The 27975-nt window shown below is 38.4% G+C and overlaps 1 protein-coding gene across 2 annotated transcripts in view; it reads right to left on the reverse strand.

The window, feature by feature from the left end:
* PREP (prolyl endopeptidase) overlaps nt 1–27975 on the reverse strand; it is a 292365-nt gene that overhangs the window by 112080 nt on the left and 152310 nt on the right. Inside the window, exons 1-2 of one of the 2 annotated variants that reach the window (XM_054699064.1) lie at nt 22999–23098; nt 21730–21919 (exon numbers count right to left, since the gene is read on the reverse strand). In XM_054699064.1, coding sequence (XP_054555039.1) covers nt 21730–21738 — 9 coding nt within the window. In that variant the 5' untranslated portion in view covers nt 21739–21919; nt 22999–23098. Of the gene's footprint in view, nt 1–21729; nt 21920–22998; nt 23099–27975 lie in introns of those variants that run through there. The other variant, XM_054699063.1, reaches the window with a different exon arrangement.

Genomic DNA, 27975 nt, shown 5'->3' on the forward strand with positions numbered 1-27975 from the left:
TTTTACTCAGTCTGCCTGTTCTGCTCCCCACTCTGTCTCTGGTGAATTCTCTCACCCTTCCTCACTTCTGGCCTGTACCCCAGTTCTTGTATAAATAAATCAATCTTCAAAAAAAAAAAAAAAAGCCATCCAATTCTTATATAATCCTATATATCTAATTTCTGTAAGACATCATGGAATATGAAATAACACATAACATGAGAGATTGTCTTCCTGGCCCTGCCGCTACCTGTTTCACTGCCTTGGAAAGTCCTTACATCATCAGTATTTTAATCTACAATGACAGAATTGGAAATCAGATGTTTAAAGGAATTCTAAGATTCTTTGGTTCTAGGTGAGCACAAAAATGGAGATGTGGGAGCCTCAAAACTAACTCTGGAATTAAGAATGAAATAGCCCAGAGGGAGTACTGTCCATGTCTTAAGGCGGTCTGAGAGTGGGGAAGTGGGGCTTTTCCGGTTTTCAAACCATCTACAAGGGATGAATCAGAGACCATTGCTGGGCCTGCTGCCAGGACTATATTCACAGATCTAACCTTTTCAAGAAGTGTAGCTGCTCCTGCTAATACCCTTCTCTCCATTTAGGCATGTGGTGTTAAGGATATATGAGGCATCTAGAATAACAACCGTGAAATCTAGGTCTTCACCTCTTCCTCCCCTTTTCAACTTGATGCCTGACTGAATTAAATACTGAAAGGACAGGGCTGAATTCAATGCAGATTGTAAAATGTGGGCAGAGAAAGTAGATCAAGAATCTACTGAATCTGAATTATTTTTCTAGCTCAGTTCATGGAATTTATTTGTACCATTTCTAAAGTTCCCAAGTTAGAAGTTCTAGATCAGAGAGAGGAATCTTCTTTCCTAGTCTATTAGGAGAAAAAAAAAATCAGGTGTGGCTCATTAATGTAAAGGGAATTTGATTAATTTAGCAGAGAAAGATGACATGATCTATCCATTTATTTTAAATTTAAAACTGAGGACATAAAATGTCTCACTTAATACAATGTAATAGAAAAATGTGTCAGTTCAAAATTACCCGCCATGAAATTAGAGAGGTAGGAGATTAGGAAGGGGGAGGGAGGGAGGGAGAGAGAGAGAAAGAGAAAGAGAGAAAGCAAGATGAAAAGAAAGCATCCCAGATTTGCTAATTTCTTTCTTTCAAGAAAGAAAGACAAAGATGTGCACAAAGTGTGGAGATGGACAACACATGACAATCCATGCAGAAAATCAGAGTTGGACACGGAGAGTGCTCATGGAATGCTCATCTATGACTTTAAGAATATTAGAAATTTGGGGCCTCCCTGGTGGCGCAAGGGCTTAAGAGGCAACCTATGAAGCTATTCGCAGCTACTGCAGCACAAATTCGATCCCCCACCAGGGAGATACCCACATGGCACAGCAGACCTCTCCTGACTCACCTGCTGTTCCCCTCAGCAGTGTATTTCAGTCAGTCTGCCTGTTCTGTTCCTTATTCTGTCTCTGGTGAATCCTCTCATCCCCCACACCTCTGGCCTGTACCCCAGCTCTTATATGAATAAATAAATCTTTATTTAAAAAAAGTTTAAAAAAGAATATTAGAAATTTATAATTGGAAGTTTACAACTCTGGGATAATTAATGATGTAACTTTGGGTGTTTTTCTCATCAGTTCAGATTAAGCAATATATCTGACCTGCATACTCGCCTTTGTCCACCCTGTCTAATTTTCTCTGGAGTCACTGAGTAGCTCCCAGAATATTTTTCCATTTAATATGGCTTTTTTAATGCTCTTCACAGGCATCATCTTGAATTAGCTAATTCTAAAGAACTAAATCTATATTGAGGTGCTGATTTTATTTGACATTTGTACCTTAACCATTTCCCTGTAAATCACAATGTAATAGCATAGCCTCTGACAAGTAATGTGTGCTGGGGAATATCAGTCTTTAGTCCATCTGCATTTTTGGAGCTTGGGGGTCCTCTAAAACCCCAACCTATAGAACAGACTCAGGTCTGTAATTCCTCTGTTACTGAGAGCTTACATTCTATTCAAAGGTAATTGACAAAATCCCCAACTCTGCTGGCCTTCTCATTTCTCTCTCTTTCTCTCTCTCTTCCCACACTCCCCACCTTTCTTCCCTTCCTCCCTCTTAGAAAGACGTAGGAAGAAGAGTAGCTTTATTGTTTTAATAAATTACTACATGGAAACTTCTAGTTTGGACAATACAACAGACTAGATAGGTCTACTAAAGAAAGACCTGTGATTACATCTCTAGGCTCCCAGGAACACTTCCCTTACTTCATCCAAGGAGACTGGTCATTAAAAGATATAAGCTGAAAATAGAACAGACACAGTCTGATTAAGAACTCCAAGAGGCATTATTTGCATTGTACTCTGTGTCAGTGTTACCCTCTGGAGCTGGGCAATGTTGTTTCCCTGTACTTACTCCAGAACAACTGGCTTGAAAAAAATTACTATATCTGAGTTATCTATTATAAGGGGCCCTCTTTGAAGGAAAACATTCTAAAGTAGGCCTAGAGGACTTCTGTTGATTGAATCAACCACGATTTAATTCATAATCAATGAAGATGAAAACCACACTGGCTTTTAGTTAGCATTCAGTACCATCTTCATACTTCTTTGTTATCCTCTATAATGCAAGGGGCCGCCAGTCTAAATTCTACATTCACTAAATTCCCTTGTCAACTGGTTTCTTGCTAGGTCCTGTCAATGAAAGAAAACAGAGATGAGAAGGGAAAGGAAGAGACTTCTTATTTTGTTTAAGAGCTGGTAATGGTAGCCAGTGCAGGTCACTTCAGGCTGCAGCACAGGTGCATCAATGGTGGGGACGCTCATTTTAAAGGGACCACGGAGCAGCATCAGTGGGCATGCAGGCCATGGACTTCCTGGGGAGTAGTGGCCATAATTACTGACACTGGTGCTGGTGCAGTATCACTCATGGGGTCTATACTCATGGGGTCTGCATGGCATCTCTTACTTTTTGCTCCCCCAGCCTCAGGAAAAACAATGACTTCCGAAAGTTACTAATGTCTAACTAACACCACCTTTCTTTTTTTAATCTTCAGATCATTCCACTTGGATTAAAAAATTCTTATATTAAATTCCCTCTGTCTTAAATACCTAGAATCTTTTCCCTACCTAGATTGTTTTTCATCATGAATAAGAGTAATAAGAAATAACAAGCAAAATGTTTAGACCATTGAGGGTTTTAGGTATTGGAAAAGTCAAATATGTAATATAGAAGTTCAAAATAGAAATGTTTCAAGAAAAAGTTATCATTCCCAAAATAGCAAGTTACTATAAAGTTTGAAAATGATCTGTTGGATTTAGAGGAAAACCTTCACAAAATATAACTTTTAGAAGTGGAGAAAAAGTTGATAAAACAGAAAAATCACAGACAGATTAAATATCACATTAGGAAGTAAAAGAATTGGTGAGCTGGAAGTTAACAGGGAATTACACTAAATGAAACAAAGAGGCATGAAGAAGGAAAATCTGAAATAGAAGAATAAACATGAGTTAAGACAATAGACAAACCATTTCGTTATATTTATACATTAAACAACAAATGTCCATATTCATTCATGGGAAAAAAAAAGACCTCTCAAAGAAAACTAAGAGAGGAGAGACCTTCCACAACATGATTAACATAATTATAAAACAAAACCAAAAAACCCCAACCCTGCACAATCATTTAAAAAATGGAAGCATTATCCATATGATCCAGCAATTCCACTCCTAGGTATTTACCCAAAGGACACAGAAACATTAATTCCAAAGAGCACCTGCACCCCTATGTTTATAGCAGCACTATTTACAATAGCTAAGCTTTGGAAACAACCCAAATGCCCAAAAATAGATGAGTGGATCAAGAAGATGTGGTACACATACACCATGGAATATTACTCAGCATTTAAAAAAGATAAATACATGCAGTTTGTGGCAACATGGATGGAGCTAGAAGGGATCATGCTCAGCGAAATAAGCCAGAAAGAAAAAGAAAAATACCTGATGGTCTCACTCATAGCAGAGTCTAGAAAACTTAAATAATGGATCAGGAAAAAGAATAACTATAAGAAAGAAAATATCAAAATCAACAAACAACTATGAACCAGAGACACTTTATGGGGGGTAGGGGGTGGGGAAAGGAGGGATTGGGGTCAAAATAAGGGGGTTGTAATTGTATGGGGAATATAAAAATAAAATTTAAATTAAAAAAAAGGAAGCATTAGAAGTTTTCCCTATATAATCTCAAAAGAAAAATAAACATGCTACTATTACCACTTCTATTCTACAAGGCATTGGAAGATCTGAAGGGAGAAAGTAAATCTGTGCTCTTTTGTACATGATTGTTTACTTAGAAAATAAAAATCTATAAGACATTATTCTATGAATTGCTTATTGTGACTGGATATAGGATCAGAGTGCAAAACTCAGCTGCATTTCTAGATACAATTAGAAATTTTAGTATTTAAAAAGACCCTACTCACGGAAGCCATAAGGACAAAATATAGGAGAATAAATCTTTAAAAAAAATGTGGAAAAACAGACTATAGTAAATATGAATACTTTCCTGAAAGATATTACAGGATATATATCCCATGTTCATGGGACATTGAAGAGGTTGTCAAATTTTCACAGCTGATTTGTAAAAACAATGCAAATCACAGTTAAAATTGCAATACTTACATTCATTTATATTTTGGTGGAACTTTATAAACCAATTCTACAATTTATAGGGCTAAGAACTATCAAAACACTTCTGATGAAGGAAGGAGGAAATTTTCTTACCAATAATTAATATAAAGTTATAGTAATTGAGATATGGTATAGAATATGAATAGTCAGTTGTAGAGAAAAATGACTAGTTGAATAGAATAAAATAGCCAAAGTAAGTGCACACAAGTATCTGGAGTGATGTCATCAAGATGACAATGAGGATGTTCCTTGCTTTGTTCCCAAAATGAACAAATTATAACTAGCCGAAATGAGACACCACTGAGAGAATTGCATAGCATGGTGGTGAGGTGCACCCCCTGCACCTCAGATATCCACGAAAACGGCACTAGAGGAGATGCTGAGGGGACCTATAGATCAGCGGTGATAGAAAATGGGTGGAAAGAAACTCATGGAGGTGACAGTGGGGGAGGGAGGTAGACAGAAAGAGGACTTCCGGCCCACCAAGGGCCCTACAGAGAGGAGAGGGGAGATGACTTAGAGGCACATGCAGGCTAGGACCCTAGCAGGAAGGACAACAGAGCAAGTATTTTACTATGTTTCCCTCTCCCATGCTTCAGGACCTGTGCTGATGCTGTGAAGTGCACTGGCGGCAGATAGGCGTGTCTCAGATGAGGTCCCCAGAGAGGAGGGTTAACACTGGTGCGAAAAACACAATACAGGCCCGCCCTCCCCCCACTCCCCAACATGTTAATAACATGCTGTCACAGCAACTGCTAAAACCTACAGAAGCCAGCTAGAACCAAAGAATTAAATAAAATAAAGCCACAGTGCCACCTGCTGGAAAAGAAAAAGATAAGTGGTTTAGCTAAAAATTGCTGATTCAGATTTTTTAAAAGTCAGGGAAACTTAAAAGTAGCAAAACAGGCAGCGAAACAAAACAATTAATACATGACAATTGAGACCTCAAAGGAATATGTCATCACAAGGGGAGAATAATTTTCCAGAATCCAACTTTGAAGACATGGAAGAGTGTATTTCCATCAGAGAGAGATCAAAATAACTATCATGAAGAAATTCAAAGAAATACAGAAAACTCAGAAAAGCAAATTAATGAACTCAGGATTACTTTAGCTGTTACCTTTTAATTTCTCAAAATATATGCATGGCTCATTAATCTTCAGCTTTTCTTATTTTAAAATATAAGCAATTCAGTCTATATTTTCTCTCAAGTTTTGCTTTATCTACAAACCACAAGTTTTATTTTTCATTTTTGAGAAATTAAAAGATAATAGTGAAAGTAATCCCCAATTAAAAAGAAACAATAGAGGGAAAATGATGTAAAGATACATTGAGAGTAACTAAAGAGCCAAAATTTAGTTCTTTGAAAATGCTGATAAAGTAGATAAAACTCTGGCAATGTTAACCAAAAGAAAAACAAAGAATGGAAAAATAAGCAAAATCAAGATGGGAGAGTAGACAGGACTATGGCTGGTACAGACAAAAACGACATTATGAACTATTTTGTACCAGTAAATGAAAATTTTAGTAAAATGAGCAAATCTTAGAAAACTGGCACTTTGAACACTAACATAAAAATCAAACTAGAATTGAACTTTAACTATTAAGTAAATTAGCAATAGAAAACATCTACACCTAGGTGATACTCAGTTTATCAAACATTGAAGTAGAAAGTAATTAAAATTTCATACAAAGTAGTCCAGAGTATAGAAAAAGTACTATTCATTTTACTAGGTGTACATAGCCTTGATATAAACAAAATATGATTGCAACAGTATGAGAAAAGAAAACTATTATGGCTAATACAGCTAGTTAACTAGATTCTAAAATATTAGCTGTATATAGAATGGAGAGTCTGTCATGGTCTAATTTATTTGTCCCTCAAAGGAAAGGTTGTTTTGATATAAAAAGTCATAATTTGACATATCAGGATAATACATGATAAAAATTATATTATTATTTTAATTTTTATTGAAATATATTAAAATTTAATATACATTCATGAGTTATGAATATAGCATGGCTATGTATTTGTATAATTTTTAAAAATATATACAAAAATTGTTAGAATAAAATTTAGGAAATTTCTCATTACAAGATAGATATATAAAAACTAATTATATTTTTATATATAATAAATGTGCTAAAATAATTAATTGCATATTAATATGGAAAAGCTAAAATTGGACTTAAAGTTGAAGTCCTATAAAGAAATATATTCCAGGTAGATTAAATATCTCACAAGAAAGAAAGAGCCATCAACATTTTAGAAGATAAAATGGAGGAAAATCCTTTAGTTTTAGGGGGGTAAAGGATTTCTTAAACAGAACACCAACCATAAAAGAATGATAACTAATAAAATTAGAATGGAGAATCTCTGTCCATTGAGATACATCATAAAGAGAGTGGAGTCTATGTATACTTGTATTACAAATAACTTGAAATTTGTTATGCAGAATATATTTAAATATTCCGAGAAATCAATAAGAAAACATTTACTAGTCCAACAGAAAATGTGCAAATTATTTATATAGATTCTTTTTTGTTTGTTTGTTTGTTTTAAGTTTTATTTATTCATTTATGCAAGCACTGGGTACAGGGTGAGAGAACTCACCAGAGCCAGAGCGGGGAGCAGAGCAGGCAGAGGGACGGAAGTACACTACTGAGGGGAGCAGCGGGCGGCAGGAGAGGTCTGCGGGCCATGTGGGACCCTCCTCCGGTGGCCGGGGAGCAGCCGGGGATCGAACCAGCGCTGCAGAGGCTGCAGAGGCTGCAGAGGCTGCGGGCAGCCTCGCAACCCAGCGCTCAACCGCTGCGCCACCGGGGAGGCCCTGTTTATATAGATTCTTCATGAAATCTATATAAATGTGTGGCTGATTCACACATGGAAAGATGTTTAACTCTACTGATAATTAGGGAAGTGCAAGTTAAAACCACAGTGAGTTTCAATTACAAACCCACTAGATGAGAAAAATTAATTCCAAAAATACTAATTGTAGGAGAGGATGAAGTGACAGGAGAATGCCACTGATGTACTTCTTGCAGGAGTGCGGGAAACCACTGTGGACAAAAGGGTCTTTCACCCCGGTGGCTGCAGTCTGATGGGAAAGGGCTTTTCAAGTTCTACAGCATCACTGCAGCAGCCCTGCAAAGTCTATGTCAAAAAGGTGTGTGTAGAATCAAAACTACACCAGTGAGAATGGCTTATACTGGCTTACACCAGTAAGAATGGCATATATTTAAAAAACTAGCAACAGGGCCTGGTGGCGCAGCAGTTGAGCACTGGGCTGCGAAGCTGCCCGTAGCCTCTGCAGTGCCAGTTCGATCCCTGGCCACCGGCGAGGGTCCCACATGGAGCGACAGACTTCTCCTGTCTCGCCTGCTGCTCCCCTCAGCAGTGTATTTCATCCTGTTCTGTTCCCCGCTCTAGTGAATTCTCTCACCCTTCCACGCTTCTGACTGTACCCAGTGCTTGTATGAATAAATAAATCTTTAAAAAAAATGAAATAAACATTTGTTAAAAAAAAAAAACTAGTAACAACAAATGTTGGTGAGGATGTGGAGAAAAAGGAACTCTCCTGCACTGCTGGTGGAAGTGCAAACTGGTCCAACTACGATGGAGAGCTGTGTGGAGATTCCTCAACCTGCTAAAGATGGAGCTTCCATGTGATCCAGCAATTCCACTCCTAGGTATTTACCCAAAGGACACAGAAACATCAATTCCAAAGGGCACCTGCACCCCTATGTTTATAGCAGCACTGTTTACAATAGCTAAGCTATGGAAACAACCCAAATGCCCAAAAATAGATGACTGGATCAAGAAGATGTGGTACATATACACAACGGAATATTACTCAGCAATCAAAAAAGATAAACTCATGCAATTTGTAGCAACATAGATGGAGCTGGATGGGATCATGCTCAGAGAAATAAGTCAGAAAGAAAAAGAAAAATCCTGGATGGTCTCACTCATAGCAGGAATTTGAAAAACCTAAATAAAGAACCAGGAAAAAGACTAATTATAATAAAGTAAAAATCAAAATCAACAAGCAACTATAAACAAGAGACACACTATTGTGGCTGGCGGGGAAGGGTGTAGGATCAAAACAAGAGGGGTGGGAATTGTATGGACACTATAACCAAGATGAAAATGCATACATTGTGCAAAAATGAAAAATAATCTTATATATATATATATACACACATATATAAAGGTTAAGTTAAAAAAAAAAGGCGTGTGCAGGAGAGAGCAGTGTGAGGGTATCACTAGGCCAGAGGATCTGGGGTACCTGTTGCAGATTCTTGGAAGAGTGTCAGGGGTACAATGTGTTCTGGTCTTTTTCTTCTGTCTCTGGCATCAAAAACAGGAGACATTGTACAAAAATGATGATAAAATAAAATAATATAATTTAAAAAAAAAAACAGGAGCCAACTGCTTACTGGCCCACATTCTTTGAAGTATGAACTAATTGCTAATTGTTACACTTCTAAAATCTACTCATCAGAAATGTGGGCTCATTTCAGATGTTTTTAAAAATCTTTTCAAAGCAGGCTCAATTTCACAGGCAAACTCTAACCCTTATTTGATAACAGGCCTATTTTATATTTGTACTTGCCAAAATCTGAGCCCCAGACTGCTATCCATTTCAGAGTTCACTGCACTGCCCTCTGCTGGCAGATTCTGATTTGGTAGCTGTGCTTTTACTCCAAGCTGGGGTGGTTCCTTTTGTTAAGTACTGGTCTTGGCGATGAGAGCATTGCTCTCCATCAACTACTTAGCTAATTCTCATTGCACTTTGGGTTCCTTTTCTCATCTGGTGAAGTTTCCAATACATTGGGAGCTGGGAAATGCTCTTGCTATTGTGCAATTTCTGCAAATACTGCCTGAGGCTCTTAGAAGGTGAGCTTTTCATTCTGAAGGCAGCTCATCTGCTCATGGCTTACTCCCTCCAGTGACCTTTGCTTCTAAAGCCAATTGTGAGGCATACTCTACTTTCCACTTTTTTAAAGATTTATTTATTTATGCATACAAGAATTGGGGTATAGGCCAGAGGTGCAGTGGGTGAGAAGATTCACCAGAGACAGAGTAAGGAGCAGAGCAGAACAGGAGGAGTGACTGACATACACTGCTGAGGGCAACAGTGGGCGAGACAGGAGAGGTCTGCTGCGCATTTGGGTAGCACCCTGTCCGGCAGGGGATCGAACTCATGCTGCAGAGGCTGCGGATAGCTTCACAGTGCTGTGTGTAACCCCCTGTGCCACCAGGCAGGCCCGTACTCTACTTTCTAAAGCACAGTTTTTCTTTTGGTTCTCCAGTATTTTTCCTAATATTTCACCTATATTCCTGGTAATCCCTGAGATATTATGCCTTGGGAGTTTTGAAGTGTGAACTAATTGCTAATTGTTACACTTCTAAAATCTACTCATCAGAAATGTGGGCTCATTTCAGATGTTTTTTAAAATCTTTTCCAAGTGATCCCAGTTACTTCCAGTCTATTCTAGGACCATTCCCATGAAAACGAATATCCTATCACCTACAATTGCCAAGTACACTTAGGTGTATTTTGTTTAAAAAATATTTGTTGAGTGTCTCCTATATTCCTGGCACCACACTGGAATGTGCAGATTCAGTTATTAGATAAAATGCTTCATGTTCTTGTGGAGTCAGGAGGAGAGACCTATAAGATCAAGATCAGTGGGACCTATAGGACGGGGTGCTGTGGGAGCTCACAGGTCATCTAATTCAGGTTTGGATGGATAGAGAAGGGTTCCCCAAGAGAGTACTGTCTAAGCAACAATTAGAAGAATGAATAGGAATTATCCAGATACAGACAGAGTGGCAGAGGGTGAGGTGGGAGGGGCAGGTAAAGAATTTTTAAGGGAGCAGCCTGTGGAAATGCTGAAAGCTGAGGGGAGACACTTGAGGTGTCACTTGAGGTGTCACGAAAGATCAGTATGGTTTGAGCATATTCAGCATGTGGGGAGTAAGTGAGGGGAGATGAAGTTCAAGAAAATTGGTCAAACCAGGCAGGTCTCCTACATTATTGCTGGCAAGGCACAGATTGTTGTGTGCTGGTTCTATAGCAAATAACAGCGCGCGAGTCAGGTAGTGTCACGAATGGGATAAAAATGGATAAAAAGGTAGATCTTATGGCCATCAACAAAGACATGCTAAAATTTTAGTGACGAAGAGAATGCAAAATTTCTCTCTTACTTTACAGGACCAAGTGGTTTCAAGTCAGGGGCTGGGAGTAGGAAAGGAGGGAAGGTGGGCTCTGTTCCTTATAGAGACCCAGGCTGACGTCAGCTGTGCTGCTGATAACACTTGGATTCCAGTGTCACCACCACAAACAGCTAGAATGGGAAAATAAGATTGTGAGTATGTGGCTTTTATGGGCTAGGCCTCAAAGGAGCACATGGTGGCTCCTTTCTCATTGCATTAGTTAGAACCCAGTCACATGGCTATACTAACTGCAAGGAGCCTGAAAAGTCGAGCTCAGCTACATGTAGGAAGAAGGGAATTGGGGGGACCAGCTGGGAGCTGATAATGGAGGGAAGAGCTGGTAGACTGTGATTCAGAACACTTGCCCCTAAAGTTCTTTCTCTGCTTGCCTCTATCTCTTAGGCCTTGTCTTCTTTCAATTTCTAATCCCCCATGCAATGTACATAGGTGCCTTGGATTATTTATGTCAACTGTACTCATCAGTCTTCCCTCAACTCCCTCAGATGCTTCTAACCTCATCTCTGACTCTCAACCCAACAGGCTGTTTGCTTGTCCAGCTCAACCTGCCTGAAGAGTTTAATGTGCTGGTCAGTTAGGGAAAACCAGAAATGCTGGTTGGTGAATCAGTAGGTGGCACTCTGTGTCAGCAAGACGCCAAGCAACACACAAGAGCGGAGGATGTAGTCACGCTCAGGAGAACACAACAGCATCGGCTCCTGACCTACTTCCTCAAGACTAAACTTTCAAAAAGAGCAACCACACCCAGACTGACCAGTGGATTGTTAAAAGCAGGGATGTCAACATGCTTTGAACTGATTGCCAACAAAAATATTTCCTTTGTGTGGATGCCTTCTTCATACTGCACTCAGGAAGGGCAAAGAAGTTTGACCTGTCTAGGTTGGAAAGCACGGTCAACTGGTCCCCTCGGGATTTCTCTTCAGGAGTTGGAGAAAGAGGAGTGTGGGTTGTTTTAATAGGAGTTGGAGCTATTCCTTTCATAACCACTGATTAGTCCTCTTTGCTATTTGGAAATCCCAGGGCTCTCTGTCAAAGGCCTCATTGTTTGGTTCCTTTTTTCTTTCACTTGTCACCCTGCCTGGTAAGGTATCCTTTCACTCAGCACTGTCTTCTGGGTCATTTTTCATAACTCAGTTAATATGTGAGTGAAAGTGTTAAAATAAAGATTTGGAGATACTGTTTCTCATCAGGCGTTTTATATTGACAGTCAGCATAATGAGGACAGATGGGAAATTTGCAATGAAGAATATTTTTATTTGTTTCTGACTCTTGGATCTCTCTCAGTTTTTTGTCGATTTAGATTTTGAAAAATTATATGATTGTGTTTCATAAAGTCTTCATGTTAGGCTTTTATTTTCTCCCTTCATTTAATAAACAGGCCTCATACAATGCAGGTGAAAGTTAATTTTCCCTAAAGCCAATTTAGGCATGATAGTATATGCATGAGAGATTAGTATTTTGATATTATCAAAAAACACACAATTATTATTGATCATCTGATTCTTAGATATATTTCAAATTAGTTAGTCCTGTGAACATAATATTCCTTTCACTAGCAATGCTCATCTCTTATTCTTTTTTTTTAACTTTTCCTCAAACCACCTCCTCCAAGAAGCCCTCCTTCAGTTACTTCCACTTGATTCATATAGTTCCTTTGTATTTTACATTGGTATCCCAGACAGATGTGGCTAGGCCCCACGATCAGCCAGGATAGGCAGGTAATGTTGAGATAATAAATAATCCCCAAATATCAATAGCTTAAATCAACAAAAATGTTGATTTAAACATACTCCACAGCCAGTGTGAATTCTGTTCACATATTCTGTTCACTCAGAGACCTGATCTAGACAGAAGCTATCATCATGTTAGGGTGAAAATATAGAAAAATACACACTGGCTTTTAAAACTTCTGATTATAGTGTGTCACTTCTCTTCATATTTCATTGACTAAAGGAAGTCACATGGTCACAATTAACCAAAAAGCAGTCAGATGCAAAGGAAAGTTCAAACAAACACTCTACCTCCCCTTAGAATAAGTCTTACAAATTTAGAGCATTTTTCATACATCTCAGTTAGTGAGGGTAGATTAGTGATATCCTTATTTTTCATATGAGAAATGAAAGACTTAGAGATATTAAATAATTTATTTTGAGGTCAGACACCTTTCTTTTAGGTTAGGTTCTCATGATTGGCAGGTGGCTTTTTTCTTAATTACCCACAATTTTTCAACATCTTATTAGTAAGGTTTGAATAAACAAGTGCCAGTGCCGTGCATTAGCTTGACATTTGGAGTAATCTAACAACAGTAAGCAAACATTTTTCTAGTTCTAGCGCCATTAGCAATCCACAGAGTCTGAAATCCTTCAAAATCTTCCTTCTCAATTCTAGAAATCCCGGGGGGATGTTATCATCCGGGTACCTTGAGGTCCTCTGTCTTTGCTCTGACTGTCCATGGTGTCTCCAAGGACACTAAGTACTTGATGCTTGTGTTGGAACTATGCTACAATGTAAAATGTGAAGACATTGTATGTTCCCATGTATGTCAACTTTTTCCCCCAACAGACTGAATACAAAAATACCAAACTCACACAATATACAAAAAGAAAATTTTGAAGCTGTCTGTCTATCACTTCTTGTGGAACAGGATGTGCCCCTTCCATCTGGATGACAGTGCCTGTGGAATGGGTTGAGACCTCAGGGGCACTGTCTCCTTTCATTTAGGAAGCCAGGGCCTGAGTGTTTGTTTCATAGATGCGTGGCAAGCTCCTCTAGTTTTTAATTGACTCTTTTGTTTCAGTTCTTTCTTTTTCAGATTAAACATGTGCCTTTAGCAGCCCTGTGACACACAGGGTCTCCATGTCCTCTTGGGTCAGACTTGTGAATCTCAGCTCTTCTCTTTGGAAGATGAGCCTTTTCTCACAAGACCCTTAAGTCGTGCATGCAAACAGATGCCTGGTGAGTCCACCTTCTCTACCTTCCAGATATGCCTGTACTTGTTTGAATGTCATAGCAAATAGACTTACTCCCTACAATATTTTTGGGAAAAGCACAGGCTTGTTACTCAAGAATTTGGTAAAAATATTACTAGTTAATACAATGGATTAAGCACATCGGTATTCCATGGTATGTACAAAGCACACCATCCTTTTTAAGTCTTCTGCCACCTAAACAATTAAGAACAACTGAACTCCAAGGCCTGAGCCTGCATTTTAATTTCAGAGTGATGTTGGGGAAGTCACTTATCCCTTCTCAGCCCTTTGATCATTCAAAAAAATGAAGTAGTATGGATGCATTTCTTTTTAAATTTATTTATTTAAAAAACATTAGTGATTTGCCATTGATTTATAATGCTATTTATAATAATATGGGTAGATTTCTAAGGCCTTATTCAACTAAGGAAGCTTGAAATTTGTGGAGAAAGATTTATTATTTGCAATTATTGTCAACAGGTGGCAGCAAAAACCCAATCTTTAGTGAGCTAAGAGAGCTAGTTGTTGATTTAACCTTATAATTTTAGAGAACATTTCATTAATTTTGGTAATTTCATATTACATGTGTTGGGAGAAAGTTGATATACATAGCAACATATAATATCATGATATTTTATATTTTATTATAGCTTAGTTCTCATGAAAATGTGTTCCAAAGAGCTATTAAAAATGAAAACCTGGGCCTCCCTGGTGACGCAGCGGTTGAGCGCTGGGTTGCGAAGCTGCCCGCAGTCTCTGCAGCGCTGGTTCGATCCCCGGCTGCTCCCCGGCCACCGGAGGAGGGTCCCACAAGGCGCGCAGACCTCTCCTGCTGCCCACTGCTCCCCTCAGCAGTGTACTTTGCTCCTTCTGCCTGCTCTGCTCCCTGCTCTGGCTCTGGTGGATTCTCTTACCCTACAGCGCTTCTGACTGTACCCAGTGCTTGTATAAAATAAATAAAAATAATCTTTAAAAAAAAAAAAAGAAAACCTTATTTGTTTATTAAAATTTTGTTGATTTTAAGTGAACTGAATGGGCTATTTATGGATCTTTGACATTTTTATTATTCATAATTTTTTATTGCAATGAACTAGAACACTAATTTCAAAATAAAGTAATTTTTAAAATGTCAGTGCAAATGCATTTATGCCACTTGATTCCATTTCATTTTATATTATTAAATGCTATGGAAAAGACTTAAAAATGGAAGCTATATTGTAGGCAGTCTCTTAAATAAATTTTTAATTCTAATAAAATGAACATTTAGTATCTAAATTTCATATCTCGAGTATGTTACTCTATAATAATTAAGAGAATATGCAAACAATAGTCCTGAGATCTTGCTGAATTACAGACTTTTACATTCAACTGAAGTTTTGATTATCTATACGTAGGCATAATATGGATCAAAAAAGGTCTAGTTTGGACAAAAGAAAACTTTATGTGAACATCTAACATTAATTGATTTAGATAATGAGGTCCTTTGGGAGATTTAATCACATTATTTATTAGCAGTCTTCATCAAATTCTTAATATTTAGAAAAACACATTACTTTAAATCAGCCACCAAGTCAACCATCAAGATCACAGAACAAGGAAGACTTTAGTGAGAGGAAGATTTAAAAGTCTGTAAGTTACAATCTTTGTTAGTTGAATAGAAATATATGATTCATATAAAATTTTGAAAAATACTCTTAAATTTTTATTGTACTTCCTTCTTAGATGAGTCACAAATTCCAACTTTACAGCTGAAGAGATTTAATGGTGATCTGACAAACAAAAATTTCCATGCTCTCCAAACTGCCTATTTTTTGGTATCTAAACGAGTGCTTACTTTGATCCATGTATTTCAATCCTATTACTTTTCAACACATTAAGGTGCTCAATGAGGTATCCTTTAGTACATGTGGCAATGTAACTCACTTAAATGTGAATCAAATACAGCTGAAATTTAATTCTCAGTAATACCTTCATTTTGTCTTACACCCTTTGGGGACAACCAATTCCTAAGCATACGTATTCTTGCCCAAAGTATTTTCAGCCTTCTATATTTCCCTATTTTTTAAATAACAGAGGTAATTTTTATGATGAAATTTAAAAATAATATGGAAGTATATAAAATATACAAATGGAAATCTTCCCTGATGGCATATGGTAGAATCTGTTAGGCACTGCCTAGATGTGGCTACTGAGCACTGGAAATGGGACTAGTATGAAGAATGTACTCTATTATTTAGTATTACATTCTTTTTGGCTTTTAATCAAAGATACTGGTGTTATTTTAGTTAACTGTTATAACATAGTATACAGAAATTAAAAGAGAAAAAAGATTCATTTAAAATTGATTTGACATCTTCATTGTTCCTTTTAAAAGCAAATGTTTCATTGAACGCTAACTACGTTAGGTTCTAGCACAGATGTAGGGGTTTAAATGATGCAAAAGCAAATTATCTGCCCTTGAAGGAACTTATAGAGAGACAATTTCTATAAGTGACAAAGAAATAAACAAACTGTCTTCATGCAAGCCTGTTTGTCACATATGGAACATTGAAAAAACATTTTTTTGCCTTGTTAATAAGAGTATGCCTTATTCACAATATATTTATGAGTCTAATTAGTATATTTAATTAGAACAATATTAAAAGCTCTTGACTTAATTTTAAAATAAGTGAGAACTGATTCTGCTTAATCATATGTGATACTTTCACTATTTTTCTGAAACTGCATGTGGTAATTCTTTTTTTTAAGATGATGAAAAAAACCGTTTTTTCCCACTGAGCTTGTCATAAAGAAAGGACATTGAATCTAAGATCCTAATAGTTTCCAAATATATTGAGTGCACCACACTTAAAGTCTTTGGTGACCAAAAATTTCTATGGATATTGGTGCCTTATCTCCTAATATCTCCTTGTTGTCTATAATGATAAAAGAAAATATACCACTGGCAACAATCCCTTGTACACTAAACATGTATTAATTTTATTGTAAATTATCTATGATAGAATCAGATCTGAAGTATTGTATGTGGAAATTCTAAAAGACAAAAACATCCAACAGAGTCTATTTCTATTTATTTATACATCTTTTAATATATATAAAATTACTTTATGATTGGTCTTTTGTATAAGCAGAATTTTACAGTACCTTTTATTTTATGCTTAAAAATCCTTTTCCATATCCACCCAACACACTTGTTTTCATGATTGCCTATTGTATGCAGCGTTACTATTTTGTTATTTAATTTGCCTCTATTATTGCAAATTTAGATTCTTTCCAGTTATAGATAATATGTATAATAATGCTCTGAGAATATCCCTTTACTTAGAGATATTTTCCAATAATTTAATTTTTCTTCCTGAATTATTTCCTTAAGATACATTTCCAAAAATAGTGTATTAGATTGTTTGGCATTTGATATGCATCATCAACTATTTTCCACAAAAAGTGCTGCCTATTTCCAAAGCCTAAAATACTAAATGGACAAAATTGCTTTCCTGATGCCCTGCCAATACTATCATGATGACTTTCCATTAGTGCATGCAAGAAAACTCAGATTGATTTCTTATTGTACTGGTGAGTCTGGAGATATTTGGAAACCCCTCTTTACTAATGTGAGACACAGGACATGAGCCCATAGGCCATGCCCCTAACACCAGGGCTGAGTTCACAGGGACCAGAACTCACTGCAGCCCCCTAAGCACCTCCACTGAGATGAGGTGTCTCCTCACACCTGCCTTCTTCCTTCTTCCTGTCCCTGGACTGCTGAACTGAGAACAGACCCAGACAGGTGACAAGAGAACAGTGGGCACCAAAAACCTTAACATGTTTTCTACTATCTGAAAGCGGCCTATAAATTTTTGGTTTTCTACAGGGAAGAGGAGAGGATGGCATCACCTTCCAGCCCTGGACAACTTGCCTAAAGAGAAGAGGGGGAAAGCTCTCACTTGGGCTTCATCTCCCTGAGGAAACACACATATGGTTTTTGGTGGTCATAAAGATAAAGAGAATCACACTAATACAAAGGGAAGAAAGAGTTCTAGAATATATTCTGAACCAAATGAATTGCTTTATAAATTATAAATGATATCAGCTCCTAACCAGGACATAGCATTACTACTAAAATACAAGAAGGGTCTTTATTCAGATGTAAGTTTCTAAAGAGAGTCCTCTAAGTCCCACAATCTGTACTCTGACAATTATATGAATTAAGGGACAAAGAAGGGGTTATCGATAATAGTCAATTGGGGTATGTTCTCTACCTTTCAATGTGTCTTGAATGTTTCAAATGGTACTATTGTCTCCTTGGCTAGAGCTGGACAGACATCCCCCCATATTTCCCCTTCCCCCCGAATCTTTGTTGCCTTCCTCGAAAAACATTTAAAACAAACAAGCCCCTTTCTCTTCCCATAGTCAGTACAAGCAATATTAATGGGTATCTACCTGTGATAAGCACAACAGTCTCATTTTACCTGACTTGAAAGAGTCATCTGTACTGTCAAGCCCAATTAACTTGTCTTACTGTCACATAAAGAAGGAAGGTTACCGAAAGGCCACATCTTGTCCTATATCTTGGCTGCTCTGGTACAATGGCATGATCAAAGCCCATCAAAGCATCAGGCCAACGAAGGCAGACCTGGCTGTTTTAGGATACTGGCATAGTGCCACACACAGAAACCTGTGGGTTCTTACTGAAAGGCTCAGACGCCAAGACAGGATTTTATGTGTTCAGGCCTCTCAGAGGTTGAGAGAAGCCCTGGGCCACTTCCCAATTTTATAACATGGTTATAAATAATTGTGGTATACTTTAAATGTTTATGGTTAATAAATTAATGCCTTTAATACAAAAGCAATGCAATATAATTGGGCTTTTCATAAGATAATTATAGGATTTATAAAACATTTTAAAGTACACTATAGGTAGGATGCCTATAATGGGCCAGAAGCTTAAATTTGAATGAAGATCATCTGTCAATCAAACACTTGCTTTAAGGAAAGAACCAAAAGCCCACATTTGAAGCCTTGAATGAATGGGAAGACTGGCACCCCCTAAAACAGATCCTCGATGTGAAGATTTCAAGCAGATCACAAAATTCTAATGACTTATCTGGTTCATAGAACCTGTCAGTGCTAAGGATCCTTTAGATACTAGAATATTTGTTAGTATGTTTGATTCTGTTTCATCAATTTCAAATACTGGTAGGAAATAAACAAAGAAAGTCAATTACTTATTTGCCTGTTTTCAGCAAAGCTGGACTCTTAAGTCCCCCTAGATGTTTAAATACATATATAAGTATAATAACTATGTAATATATAATAAATGCAACTTTTCTGAAATCTCTCATACACACACTCACACACACAAACATTTTGACTACTCGTTTCTGATGAGTACTAGTCATGATTTGGATTTTAAAACTACAACAACTGAAAGTATCTCTTTTAAATAAAGATCTATTCTACTGTCTTGAAGCAGTTTGTAAATGTAAGTTCAAGGGAGTAGTTGGGTGAAATGGGTAAAGCAGGTCAATTGTATAGTGATGGATGGAAACTACATTTTTGATGGTGACCATGATATTATGTATACAGAATTTTAATTATAATATACTCTTGAAACTTATCAAATGTTAGAAATCAATGTCACCTCTATACAAATGTTTTAAGAGAGAGAGAGGAGGAGAAAGAGAGAGTGTGCAATACTCAGGAAGGAAGAAAAGTCAGTAAGAGATGAACCTGGCATTATTATGAGTCACGTTGGCTGAGTAAGAAGGCCTCTGGGTCTGTTACAGCTCTAGAGAATTTTGTCCAGAGTCTCTCAGTGCTCCTTGAGCTGATGGTCCTCAGCTCAGGAGCCATTAGTGCACATAGTAAAGAAAAGGAACAAAAGGTTGGCAGGAGCTGAGCACAGGACACATCACTGTGACTGTCTCATTTCCTTGCCTCTTTCCAGGTTAGTAGGCACAGGTGTTCCAAGTAAGTGCCAATACTAAGGTATCCATTGCTGGTGGGTTTAGCAATTTTTGCACAAAAGAGAGACTTATACCTTAACTAGTAGATCTGTTGAGCAAATTGTTTCAAGAATTTCTTTTGATATCACTGTCTACTCTGGTAGGAGGATTATGTCCCCCACAAAGATGTCCAAATTCTAAAACCTGAAACCCATGGTGAATATGTTGCTTTATAGGGCAAAGGGATATTTAAGTTGTAGATGGAAGTAAGGATGTTAAGTCTCTGGTTTTTAAAACAGATTTCCTGGATTATTCAGGAGGGTCCAATATAACTACGAGGGTTCTTATAAATAGAAAAAGAAATCAGTAGAATTGGTCAGAGTGAGGCAGCATCAGAATGACTGGATCTACTTTTGCTGTGTTTGGAGAGAAGGCAGAGGACCTGGAGCCAAGTAATATGGGCAGTCTCTAGAATTTGCAAAAAGAAGAGAAACAGATTCTCTCTTAGAGCCTTCAGAAAAAAACACAGCCTTACCAATACCTTGATATTCATCTAGTGTCACCCTTATTGAACATCTGTTGTACAGAATTGCAAAATAATTAAATTTGCTTTGTTTCAAGCTAGTAAGTTTGTGGTAATTTGTTACTGCAGTCCTGGAAGCCTCATACGCCTACTTTGAAATTCCAGATGCCATTCCTCTCATACACTAAGCAGTTCATTGGATGAGGAAAACCAGGACCATGATTATTTAGTGGCAGGTGCACATGTACCATTTCTCCCTGGCCATGAGGACTATTTGTGTAACTCGATTCTTCCACTGTCAAATAGAGAAACTGATCAACCTCACAGCAAAGTATACTTGCCTCTCCTGACTTTCCAACAAAAGCCCTCCTCACTGGTTCCTAAATTGATTTTGTTTTTCTTTCCCCACAGAGCATAGTTAATAAAAGGCATTCACATGCATGACACACCTTGTTGGGAGTACTCAGTTGGGCTCACAGCCCTGTGACAGTGCCCTGACGCTAGTTGTGTTCCTTTATTTCTTATTCAGGATAGGGGACACAGTGAGAGGTGAGTTTTTATAGACACATCCATTTTGGTTTAAGTAAAATATAAACCCATGCAGAACAAATTCTCAAAACCTGTATTCTAAGACAGAAAGGAAATGGCAGTTTAGGTCAGTGAAGAAGTGGGCTTATTTTCCTATCCTATTTGATTTTTTCTGGGTGCAGTTTTGGTTTATTGAACTCACTAATATTTAACAGTGAGAACTGTTGAATATTATCTCTGAAGGGGATAAGGATATCATTCATTAAATCATTGTTGGCTTTTCTGTGAGACCGTAGAATGATCTCATGCTTTAGCACAAGAAACTGATGGCAAGTCTAAGAAAGCTTTTGCATCACATCCTGTCCTTGGGAAATAAGATACTTTGAGATTTGAGTTGGAAAACCCTAAATGCCCTTTGCTCTTACTAAATGCTACATATTATTAGTCTCTTTAGCATTTTTGGTGCTATGGCAGCAAATGTTCATTGTGTGTTTATGTGAATTATTACATTCCATCCTCCCGTGTTAGAGAAAATGAAGCAAAAAGACATGAAAGAAATTGCCTTGGATCGTATGATTAGTACTTGGTGAAACTAGGATTTAAATCCAGGCCACTGGGACTTTACAGTCCTGGTTTTTTAATCACAGAACTTTATCACCTCTCAAAGAATATCCATCCCCTGCTTGAGAAAGGATAACATTAACATGCAATGCTCTTGCACAACATACCTCACAGAGGCTGGTCCCCTCACACCAGAAATGGTCCTAACTTTCTTCTCCACCTACCCAAACCCTACTTAACACTCAGGGCCCAACTCATCCCTTACCTCAGTCATCAGGTCTGTGGGAACTGAGTTCTCACTGTTGTATCTTTGGCAGCATCTAGTGCAGGCTGTTGTACATAGCAGGCAGCTGCTGGGTAGTGGAAATCCCCCTGGTTCTTCTGTCAGAAGAGCGGGATGTGAATCTTCACTTTCCCATTTACTGACAGTGTGGTCTGAGATTCTATGACCTCACCTAAAAAAGAAAAAGAATTAAGAAAAATATTTATATCACAGACTTGTTATTCAGATAAAATGAGCTATTGTTTATCAGAGTACTTTGTAAATTAAAGCATTATTTAAATATGAGGGATAATAGGATTGATTCACATAAATTTTTGTGATGCAATTTTTGAGCTAGTCCTGAGGTTGTTGTATGCCATTCAATTTTGTACATGAGCATGTTGGGGTGGATGCCTTACAATGCCACTGAGGAAGGCTAGGAGATCAGGGATTGTTTACCGCGGTAAGAAGAAGGCTGAAGTGAGTTTTCAAAACAAACTCTTAAGTGTTTGTCTACTCAATAGACAATTGTGAGCAACTCCAGAGCCTCTGGCCTCAAATTAGAGCAAAAAGGGATCTGATCCAGACATAAGGAAATGCTTCGAGAATATAAAGACAGCAAAACCTACTATTAAGGGAAATTGTGGAGACAAATAACAGCCACAAATAAGTTACTTCATGCTGCCAAATTGACCAAGGAGAAAAAGAAACATGTTTATTTTTCAAAATGTGGATGTTCTGAAGCAATTATTAAACATCTTTCCTCACTAAATTGTCAATTTCTGGGGGTCTTTATGGTACTATAAATTCAATTCTTTAAAAGAGATTTAAAACATAAGAGACAGCATCTCTTGAGGATAAACAAAAATGAAGAAATTAAAGATAGAACTACGCAAAGATACATATATGTGGATTTCTAGAAAAACTTTTGCGAAGAGAATAAAACCTCTAGGAAATGGTCTCAATGAAATGAAAACCATCCCACATATATCTCTTCTCTTCCCCCCTCAGGAGGATTCCCCTCCCCCATAACAATCAGTCTCTATTATTTGAGCATCCACCACTATTATGCTAAAATACCAACACCCTACTTGGTATAGCCAGAAGTGAGCAGGGCAGGGTGGCCCCTAATACCTATATACATGTTACACAGAACAGGTAAAAACCCTAATGCCAAGGCAGGCAGCTTTTCAGCTGAGATATACTTCGTATTTGTCTTTCAAAAGGATGGGACCATTTCTGTGAGGACTGAAGACTGACAGCAAATGTAACCTGAGTCCTGCTAAAGGTCACTGACAGGGCCTCATGCTCTACAATAGGCTTATCAGGGCCATCTCTTGAACTAATAGTCACTTCCAGGTCTCCTTCATCTTCTTCACTCTTTGCCTTCCTCCCTCCTCCCTTTCAGAGCCGCCCTCCCTCCCGGGTGTGTCCCTCAGTGTGGTTCTCTCTTTTCTTGGGTTTTTCCTGTTGACATCACAAAGCCCTCAGTGTCCTTTGTGGAGTATCTTCATCTAACCTTGAGTCAAAGGCCATTATTGCCTCAAGAAAAAAGGAAATCTCATTTGAATGTCTTCCTTCAACAAGGAGTGTAGTTTTAAAATAAACACTAAAATAATCTGTATTGAAGGAAAATTCAAACTAATGTCATTCCATAATTTTTTTTAAAGATTTATTTATTTATTTATTTATACAAAAGCCTGGGTACAGTCAGAAGCAAGGGAGGGTGAGAGGATTCACCTGAGCCAGAGTGGGGAACAGAACAGGCAGACTGACAAAATACACTGCTGAGGGGAGCAGTGGGCATGACAGAAGAGGTCTGTGCGCCATGTGGGACCTTCGCCAGCCGGCCAGGATAGAACCGGTGCTGCAGAGGCTGCGGACAGCTTCACAGCACTGCACTCAACCACCTGCGCCACCAGGGGAGGCCCTCCATAATTTCTTTAGAAAACCTGCAAGTGAAAAATGTTTCAAACAATGTGGTATCTGCCATGCAGACAGCCCATGTAGTTGACTCATGGTTCTGTGTAGAAGCAGATCATTCAACAAATGCTTCTGTTGACTTTGCCAAAATGATCAATACAGACTTTTGTGTATTCCTGCTTCAGGTCTTATGACATTTCAGCCACTTATTATGTTGAGCAATTGTGTTCCAAGTTCTAAGATCAGCAATTATATGAAAATAAAAATGATCAGTTTTAATTGTAGGAAATATAACTTGTTGACTGCCAAAGGCAAGTTTATTTGTAGAGAATTGCCAAAGTCTCTAAGTAAACATTATACACTTTTTATAGTTGGGTTTACCTAATATGCCAGAGTTTATTTGCAGCTTATTCCAGTTTCTTTAGTATGTCCATAATGCTAAAGCACTACAGGAAACTTGGGGTGAATGAGACTCAAGCTTTGTGCTCCGTGGCAGGAGCGATTCTGAAAACATTGAAGCTGGCTTCTTCACTTTGACCTACAAAGCCTATATCATCTAACTAGACCCTCTCTGACAGCATCTCCATGGACTTTCCTCCTGTCCTCCTATATTTTAGCTACACCAACCTCCTTCCTTTTCCTTAAACTTGCCAAGTAAGTTCCAGTTCAGGGCCTTTGTCCTTATCCCTCTGCCTGGCACTTCCAGATACACAGCTACAGAGCTCTTTATTTTCTTCATTTCAGTCTCTGTTTAGATTTCCCCTTTTCAGGGGCCTCTTGGAGCATCCTACCTATGAGGGCATCCTGTAACTCACCAGCTGCAATCCATGCTTGAATTTTTCTTTAGAGGCCTTACAGATTTTATTTTGTCACAGCTCTATGTCCTTGGTACCTGACACAGTGTCTGGAACATAATTGGTGCTCAGTAAACTCACTAAACTAGTAAATATCAGTACCCATGGGTAGATGGATGTTCAACCTAATGGGGGGACTGGATAGATTCATAGTTAATTACAAGTACTATCGCTGCCAGAATTCTCACCTTCCATCCTTTGATGGTCCCTTTTATGCCCATCCACCCATTATTTAGCATCATGAGGCCTCAGAACTTCCCTTCTGCCACTAGGCTTATCTATTATGAGGTGAGGTGTTTTCCCACTATGGATGAAAAATTAAGCAATTTCTTGGGTAAGGTCCATTTAAAGATTTTAGAAATATTTCTTTTCTAAAAGGATTTATTTTTAAAAAATTTTTTTAAAAAGATTTATTTATTTATTTATACAAGCACTGGGTACAGTCAAAGCGCTGGAGAGTGAAAGAATTCACCGGAGCCACAGCGGGGAGCAGAGCAGGCAGAAGGACCGAAGTACACTGCTGAGGGGAGCAGTGGGCAGCAGGAGAGGTCTGCGCGCCATGTGGGACCCTCCTCTAGTGGCCGGGGAGCAGCCGGGGATCGAACCAGCACTGCAGAGGCTGTGGGCAGCTTCGCAACCCAGCGCTCAACCGCTGTGCCACTGGGGAAGCCCTCTAAAAGGATTTAAATGTAAATGAGGGCCCCATCTTTACAAGCTTTCCACTTAACCAAGTTTTCTATTTTGGGAATACAGAGGATCAGAGTCAAACTTAGTTCCTTCAAATCCTAAGCTCTTATCTGAGTAAATTTAAGCTGCAACCCAGATGTGTTCACAATTTTGTGAGAGTTTTTGGAAACATCCCTATGGCCTGAGTAAGGCCCATAATGTTCTTTCAGGAGAGTCAGCTACATGATTCTGGGGAGAAAAGAGCCAGAGAGTTAGTATTGCTCAAGTGCCTCCTGCATTTTCTGCAGTGGCCTGGAGATTTAGAATTTCACTTAGGCCTCCAGAGAGTTCCTGTTTGTTAGACACTACTTGAGAGAGCAATGAGAATACCAGTAGCTTATGAATTTACCTCTGATAGGAGATGAGGTGGGTGTGTAAAGGGCACCAGGCATAGTATGGAGTCTGCACATTGTTTAACTTATGACCTGTTTGCTCTGAGTTAGCTTCCCAGCCCAGGAAATGCCTGGAAGAGTGAGCGACACCATTACTGTCAGAGACTGATGTGTCCCAGCAGCCTGGGAAGTACTCCTGAAATCCAGATACCAGAGAGGGGGAGCTGTGGAGAGACTGAGAGCAACAAATTCCCTGAATTGTTAACTGCCTGGAGTGAAAGCCCCACTCAGTGATAATTATCTACCTTTGTTTAACTCACTATAAAATAGTCAGCTAGAGATGAGGTGTTAGTACGGGTTCTTTGTAGCATGATACTTGGCTGTTCTCAGATCTGCTGGCAAATCTAATGAAAAGTGGGAGTTAACGAGACTCAATCTGTCTCATGCTTATTGGCTTTCTGGCCAAGGCGGCAGAAGGACCCTGATTTTTCTTGTAACACCTCTAGTACTCCAGGCATTCTATGTCTTGAGTCACTGAGCATATGAATTAGTGTGGACCTGAAGTTGCTATATCAAAGAGCTTATAAAAGACATCACCTTAAATAAAAGAACAGTTATTTATTATTCATGTGGCAGCCCAAAGGTGTCCAACTAGGACTGTCTTTTGCCAAACTCCATTATTAATTGATTGAATTTTAGCCTGAGGTGTAAGTCCTCTGGGTGATATAGCAGGCATTCACATGTTTTGGCCTGATTAAAACCTTTTTGAACAACTTTTTTGAGTTTGGAGAGTTTCCCATTTTCTTACTCCTGGCTCCCCGTGAATAAAGATGATAGCTTGTTTTTCAGCATATCTTGCAGGTAGGACCCAGGTGTGGGATCCAGGCTCTGCTGACCTGATCCACTGTATAAGGAGGAGCTTTCAGAATTAATTTTCTGGAGGCTGGTGACAGTAGAGATATTTGATTTGGGGACAGCAGGGGTACCAGTTTCGGTGTCAGTTATTTAAGCAGAGATAACGCAGAAGAAGGAAGTTTGACTGCTCATAGTCAATTAGAAGTGTTTCCTTCCCAATTTTTGTCTCGGTTTAGATTTTGTTTGCTTTGGATCTTGTAGCCAGATCACAAATAGAAACTGCGTGTTTGTGATTTCCCCCCTAGGCTCTTCCTAGAGGTAAGGATTCTAACTAACTTGGGATAGGGATTTTGGTTAACTTTGTAATTGGTTATGTCTTGGAATTGGTTTCTGTGGGATAAAAGCTCTACTTGTATCTTAGTCATTATGGACAGTGAGTCAATTCAGGACCTTAAATGAGGTTTATTATCTTCAGAGATTAAGGCAGTAGTTTTTGAACAAGTTAAAAAAATCTCGCTTAATTAAAGGGCTTCACAGGATCATGTTCTTCCTCATCAGAAAGTCCTGCTGCTGGCTGTCATTTCCTGTGTCAAACTTCCTCTTATTCCCCAGGTTTGCATATATGACAATTAGAAGGGCTGTGTCTCAGCCACTGCCACCCATACCTCCTGCCCACTGGCACCTATAGGACAGAATGTTAAAGAGAATTCACAACCTATGGCCTGGATGGGAAGAGCTAATAACTTATATTTTTATCTTGTTTCATTAATGTCTCATCACAACCTATACCTGCTATTCCCTTAGAATCTTCCCTAGATTCCTGTCATAAGTCAGGCCCATAACTGAACCCAAGCTATTGGGCATAAGAAACACAACAGGCATTTAATAAGCACTGACTGAATTGAATTAAGTGGGATTGAAATATGCCCCTCTGAGACATAAGCCTCCTCGGGATTGTTTGCAAAAGTTGGAAGCCTAGATGATTTGTTAAAGTCAAAAAGGGAAAATTTTTTTTGAAGGATACCTGAATTTCTTTAAGAGGGAATATATGAGAAGTGGAAACTTACTGGGAATGAACATGCATGCTTTTCTTTTAATGCCTCTAATAGATTTATTCAAGGATTTCACAGAACTTCGGACTTATACCATTCTTTATCATATACATTTCACTGTCCGCAGGGAAATTTCTAACAAAGAATGACAGTAATTTCCAGAATGGAAATATTCATGTGAGTTGTAGATTTATGAGGATGTTCTACTCCATGTGAGAGTCTTTTGTTACAGAGGGAGCTTACAAATACAATAAGAAATGGCGTAAATTGGTAGATATCAGATGACTTCTAAAATTATTGTTTTTCGTCTTTTATTAACTTTCTAATTCTCATACATTGTTATTTATTTTTATACAGTATCTGATTTCTCCCCACAGGTGTAGCCCCATAAATATCCCACTACCATATCCCCTGTGAACCATCACATCATCCCTTGTGTTCATCCCGTTTTGATCCCTCATCCTCCCCAATTCCTGCTGTAAGCCTCAGATCTATAGTTGCCTACAA

The sequence above is a fragment of the Talpa occidentalis genome, unplaced genomic scaffold (assembly GCF_014898055.3).
Source record: "Talpa occidentalis isolate TD23 unplaced genomic scaffold, MPIMG_talOcc4v2.1 talOcc4.2, whole genome shotgun sequence".
Taxonomy (NCBI): Eukaryota; Metazoa; Chordata; class Mammalia; order Eulipotyphla; family Talpidae; genus Talpa; species Talpa occidentalis.